Raw genomic sequence first — 6,000 nt, 5'->3', positions numbered from 1 at the left:
CATGAAATGGGTGAAAGCCTGCTTCTCTGCCGGGAGAGCAGCCAGGGTACAGGAGGCCTCGAGGACCCCAGTGCTGGGCCCCCAGCACCCTGCCTGTCCCCGAACTGCCTGCACTAGGGTGGCTCAGCCACCAGGCAGTGGCCTGACCCCAGTTGGGCAGGGGATCCCTGTACACTGCCCAGTATCTCAGGACAACAAAACCACAACAGCCTGTGTCCGGCTCCACAATTAAAAACAGAACTTTATTCCTCCAAGTGTTCAGGTGTGCACTTGGGGAACAGCTATGCCCCGTGCCACATGGTCAGTTGGCAGGCCTGCCTCTGTTCACTGCGGACCTGGTCGGTGGGTGGCCAGCAGATACTTAGCCTCTGGCTGGCTGCCTTTCTCGCAGGCTGGGGGTGGGCTGTTTCTCGTCAGCAGGGCCACGGGCTTCTGAGGAGTGCTTGTCCTGGAACACAGAACACCCAGATGTTGGGGTGCCCTTGACCCCAGCCAGACCTCAAGCAGTGCTGGGACAGACAGACAGGAACCAAGGCCACCCCAGTGCCAGTCACTCCTGGTCTGCTTGGTGAACCTGACCCACATGTGCCAAGGGCCAGGCCACCTGCTGTCTGGGCACCAGGGCCCCAGCAGTGAAAAGTCAGCCTGGTGGGCTGTGGTTGGTGATAGTGGGGAGATGACGGAGCAATGCACGGGAACCGGGCGCCACCAGAGCACAGCGGCCAGGGAGGAGCCCAGACCCCAACAAAGGTAGGGAATGAACCTGTGGTCAGGGGCGCAGTGGTGCCAAGGCCCGAGGCATGGGTGGCCAGCAGGAAGGATGTGGGTTAAATGCTTCTCCCCCTGGAGGGCCTCCATGACCCTGGACCTGCCCACCTAACCCAGCACGGCTGCTGTGGGCGCTGAAGGCGGAGCAGAGGCAAGACCCCCCGTCTGGACCACTCTGTCCCCTGGGTCGTAGGGCAGCGGCCTCCCCACTCAGGACTCACCTGCTGCTCACACCAGCCGCCTCCGCTTCCGGGTGTGCCTGGCATGCCGGGTTCTGAGCACATCAAGGTCGTCAACATCAAGGTCATTAAAAGCATCCAGGCAGGAGGAGGCAGAGCATCTGCCAGAGTCTGGGGGTCCCTGAAACGAAATCCAGGCAGTGGGGACAAGAGTGACCCCCATCCCCCGAGCCACTATGGGCGAGAAAGGGACAGGGAAGTGAGGAGGGGCCCTGTGGGCGAGTGTACCACTTGGGACCGGGCACCCTCAGCTTGGGCAGGAGCCGCTCCAGGCACTCCTGGGGCCACACATGACTGTGCTCTCCCTCCCTCGGGGGCTCTGACCCCGTCTAAGCCATCCCTGTGGCAGGCCTCCTGCTCCCCCATGGGGCGGCCATCACACCCCGGCAGGGCAGGAGGCTGTACACGGATGTGGCACGGGGGCCCTCTTCCCCTGACTGGCCGGGGTCCTCTGCCCACTCTCGGGCATTGCTTTCTCCCTCACTTCAGCCTAGTGACTTGTGAAGCACAACCGTGGGGAGAGATGGAAGGCCTTCTGCCACATTCCCTACGACAGGCTCACAGGTTCAAGCTGAGGCGGCCTGCTTCTGGTGGTTTCTCAGGGAGGCCAGCCACCCGGCTGCTGGAAGTGGGCACCCTGGCACCAGGTGAGAAGGCCTCTCTGGGGCCCCATCCACGTGCTTTCTCCTTCAGGGTTCCGAACATGGTGTTGCCTATAGAGCTTGGAAAACTCCTCCCAAGGATACTCAAGAGAGGTGACAGCTGAGAGGGACCTTTGGGACCCCAGAAATCCAGGGACGAACACAGCCACTACCTTCCACTGTGCCCATGGCCCACCCTGCTCAGAGGTGGGTCAGCGTCCGTCCCAGAGCTTCTCACTGACAAGACCACCTGGCTGGGCAGCACCAGGACAGCCAGGGGCTCCTGCATGAGAATGAGGCCTCTCTTCTCTTTTCCACACTGCCCCAAAGGGAGGCCACTTCTGCAGAATCTACACGCAACTGGGCAGCTTCCTCCTCCTGAGACACCCAGCAGCCAGCCTTCCCGCCCACAACTTCTACCGGCCCCCACCCCACCGCTCTAGGCAGGCAAGGGTGCCCCAGGGACCGCCGCCTACCGTGGGGAAGTGGGGCTGGGCGCGCTCCTTACCTGAATGTGGCATGTGGCCGCCGTGCAGCCCGGCTGCCTGTCCCTGTCTGCGAGTTCCAGCTCGCTCAGGAGGTCCTCATCCTCACTCTCGGAGCCTGCTATCGAGGCTGATGAGAGGGTAGTGCGGATGCCGTGGGGGGCCAGGGTGGCCAGGAGCGCAGGGAGGGTGAAGGTTGCCAGGAACCGTGCCCGCAACAGGAGGTAGGCTGGGTTGTCCTGGAGCTGCCCCCGCACCAGCCCCAGTGAGGCTTGTAGCGCTCCAGCTGGCCGCTCAGCCTCGCCCCCCGCCATCAGGGAGGCGGCCTTGTGCTCTAGGGCCTTCTTGTGGAGCAGGAGGCTGGACAGTGCTCGAAGGCTGCACAGGGCTGGGGGCTGGTAGGGCAGTCTGCTTCCCAGAAGATGTACCCGCACCCCACGCTGGCCCCCCAGCCACTGCTGTGTGGCCGCCTCGCCCTCCTGGGACAGCAGGCCCAGGTCCAGGGCCCCCTTCTCAGGCCCAGGCTGGGGCAGGGATGGCTTCTCCAGGTCCAGAGGCCCCTTGGGCTCTTGTGTCCCTGAGGGGGACCCCAGCGTCCCCCCTGGCTCACTTGCTGGAATGACACCACTGAGGGGTGGCAGCCTCCTGGGCCATGCGGGTTCTGCTTCAGAGGGGTCAGTCTGGGAGGACGTCCTGGGTGCAGGTATCTCCCTGGCCACCTGGGCCTCTCCAGGGACAACAGCCACACTGTCATCCACTTCTGCAGGACTTTGGGAGGCGGCGTGTGTGGGAGGGGCTGGGGGGTCTGTCCTGCAGGAAGGCTCTGGTCCCGAGTTCACATTGGCTGGGGGCTGCCAAGAGCTACTCAACGCTGGGGCCCTGGGGCCCTGGGCCGCCTGAGCTTCAGTCAGGGGAGGCAGCAGAGTGGCCACCAGCCCTGTGGGGCCAGGGGTCCCTGCTGGACTGGAAAGGCCCACCACAGCTGGCACAGGGAGAAGCCCCTGGGCTGTGAGCACCCAGGTGACAGGCAGGGGGACACTGGCCGCCACACGTGGCCCTCCTACGTGCGTCAGGCTAAGGGGCTGGATGGGCAGTGGGGTGGGGCTGGGGGCTGCAGGGAGAAAGGGTGATACCTCAGGCAGGCTCTGCCTCTGGGATGCAGTGGGGGCCTGTGACTGTCCGAGACCACTCCCAGGGCAGCTCACAGAGACCTGGCTGGGGTCCAGGCCAGGGGCTCGGGAAGCAGCAGGGGCTGTGCCCTCGGTCCCTGTGAAGGCAGGAGCGAGGGGCAGGGCTTGTATGGTGGAGAGTCTGTCGTCCTTGGCTGAAGTCCCAGCCTCCTGCCAGGAGCCTGAAGTGCCAGGCTTGGCTGCTGCGGGGGTCCCATGCCCCGAGAGTGGAACATTTGAGACAGTGGGACCCAGGGCTGGGCGGCTATGTGGGGTGTGTGGGAGAGGGGGCTGGAGGATCACAGGCGAGGAGACCAGCAGGTGGGACGGGAGCACCACCGGGCCCCGGGCGGCCTCCCTGGCACGGGCCTCCTGAAGCCGTTTCTCCTGAAGCCGCTTCTCCTGAAGCAGCTCTGACACAGTCTTGGGCTTGGGCCGGGGGCCAGTCGGAGCCAGTGGGGATGCCTGGGGGAGGGTGCCCTCCACCTGGCTGGACGCCAGTCTTCGGCTCCCTTTGTGGCTGGCACTCTTTGAGGCTTCTTGAGCTGGCACATTTGGGAAGAGATGGCCTGTGGGGAGGAAAGACCCACACTTGATGAGCCCCAGGCATCTGGCCCAGGGACAGCCCCTCGCTGCCATCCCCTCATCAGGAGGGATCCCGTGAGGAGTCTAGGGCCTTGAGCCAAGTAGGGGTCAAGTGGCACGTCCTGGGTCTCCTGAGTCACAGTAGCTGCCCCAGAACCCAATGCTCTGGTCAAAGCCAGGGCAGTGGGCACTCTGGGAAGCCCAGCCCATTTAATGCTGGCTGAGACCAGCTGGGAGCCCAGGCCTTGCCCGATGCTGCCGGCGTTGGGCACGGGTGGACCCTCGCTCAAGACGACCCCTGCCTCCGGGCCCCATGCTGAGGAAGCCTCGGGGCTGCAAGGGGAGCCCAAGGAGCGCCAAGCTGGCCCAGCCAGACTCTCATCCCTGTGGTGGGACTCGAGGGATCTCTGTCACCAGGGGCCACAGGCTGTGCTGCTTGGGGGCTGCAGGTGAAAGCCAGGGCCAGGTGAGACCTCTTCCCCACCAGGGCAGAGAAGCAGAGGGTTACCTGGGGTGCTCTGAGCACTTGAGGGCACCTGGAAAAGGAGAGGAGAGTCAGCAGCTCAGATGTCCTTCGCGGGCCTGGACCACCTCTCCTAGCATTTGGGCTGTCCCCTGCCACTCCCTGAAATGGGGACGAGGCCCCAAGGGCTGCTGCTGGCCTCTCACACGCCTCTGCAGGAACTCCGGGGCCACAGGAGCAGCCCAGCGTGTGGCCCAGCAGGCAAAGGCCTGGCCTCGTGCACCCCCTCAGTGCAACTCCTCCCAAGGGCGCCCTTGAGAGCTCTTCCGGGGTGTTGGGGGCAGGGTGGGGTCCACCAGGAGAGGCAGGGGGCTGGGAGCATGGAGGCCCAGGGGTACCCCAATGCTGTCCCTGCTCCTCCAGTGAGTGACACTGCTTTGTCACCCCACCCCCAGGTGACGGGGCTCAGGGGTGAGGCCTTGCTGAACTTGTGTGTTTGGTTTCTGGAGCAGAAAGGCAAGAACCAGACACCCCCAGCAGACCACCCATGTTCATGACCACCCGGCAGGGCTATGGGGGAACACAGGCACGTGGACCCCAGTGTCAGCCCCGACCTGCACCTGCCTGACCTCCCCTGGCCTCTCAGGGCTGTGTCCCCTCAAGTGGGAAGTACAGATGCCTCTCCAAGGGGTTATGGCGGAGCGGGTGGGGCGGGCAGGGGTCACCCTCACTTCTCACCCCAAGTGCCTGCTACCTGCAGAAGATGCACTGGTGGGTCCCGAGCACCAGCCTGAGGCAGCCTGGGCGGCAGGGCCTTCCTCTCTCGGACGACCTCCAAGCAGCCGGCAGTATCGATCTGCAACAGCTGAGAGACACGGGAGGCGGCCTAACCGCAGCTGCTTTCGGTAGCAGCTCAAAAGCTCCAGAGGCCTAGGCAGAGCCTGGGGCAGCCCTGAGGCTGTGCCAGCCTCCCTCCTGACGCAGACACGGGGGAGGCAGTGAGGCTGTGGACATCCAGGAGGGCCTCCCATGAGCCCCAGGCCTGCTCTCCTCCCCTGGCATCTTCCACTCATACTGGGGCCCCGGGCACCCCCTTCCCCAGACACTGTTTAGTCTGACGGGGACAGAGCACGCTGTAGCCGGCACCCCTTCCACATTCACTTGCTAACAGTGTAAGGCATGGAAAGTGCATTTTCAAGGCTAGAAAACTTTAGATAACTAGACTTAGAGGAATGAATCTATTGCAGATTTCAAAACTTCAAGAACTTTTTACAAGGCCAAGCAAAACGAAGCTCTGCCCAGGTAGCTTACCTGGGTAAACAGGGTGAACACAGGCGTGCTGGCCAGGCGGGCCCGCTGCAGCTGCTCCCTGAGGCCGTCCGCTGCGGGCACAGGAGGAGAAGTGGAAAGCGGCCCCAGCTCCCACGGGCACAGGGGCACAGGTAGAAAGCGACCCCAGCTCCCACGTGCCTTTCGAGGAGGCTCTGGGAGCCCTCAAGACTGGGAGCCAGGCCAGGGTGGGAGGGAAGTCTTGGAACCAGCACCCTACAGCCACGGCTGGACAAGGGTGGGCCCTCCGAGCCCTGTCACCACACAAAACAATGTTAGTCCAGCTGCCATGTGCTTGGCCCAGGAAGAGTGGTGGGGCAG

At 64.0% G+C, this 6,000-nt stretch overlaps 1 protein-coding gene across 7 annotated transcripts in view; it reads right to left on the bottom strand.

Annotated features, from left to right (window-relative positions):
• Nucleotides 1-213: 213 nt before the first annotated feature.
• SNAPC4 (small nuclear RNA activating complex polypeptide 4) overlaps nt 214-6,000 on the bottom strand; it is a 28,036-nt gene continuing 22,249 nt past the window's right edge. For all 7 annotated transcript variants that reach the window (XM_010372731.2, XM_030919893.1, XM_030919892.1 and 4 more), the window contains 6 exons: nt 5,662-5,732; nt 5,105-5,215; nt 4,396-4,423; nt 2,157-3,871; nt 990-1,128; nt 214-448 (listed from right to left, as the gene is read on the bottom strand). In XM_010372731.2, coding sequence (XP_010371033.2) covers nt 997-1,128; nt 2,157-3,871; nt 4,396-4,423; nt 5,105-5,215; nt 5,662-5,732 — 2,057 coding nt within the window. In that variant the 3' untranslated portion in view covers nt 214-448; nt 990-996. The remainder of the gene's footprint in view (nt 449-989; nt 1,129-2,156; nt 3,872-4,395; nt 4,424-5,104; nt 5,216-5,661; nt 5,733-6,000) is intronic.

This window comes from Rhinopithecus roxellana, chromosome 16, assembly GCF_007565055.1.
Source record: "Rhinopithecus roxellana isolate Shanxi Qingling chromosome 16, ASM756505v1, whole genome shotgun sequence".
Lineage (NCBI taxonomy): Eukaryota > Metazoa > Chordata > Mammalia > Primates > Cercopithecidae > Rhinopithecus > Rhinopithecus roxellana.
This window is presented reverse-complemented; position numbering and strand designations above follow the sequence as displayed.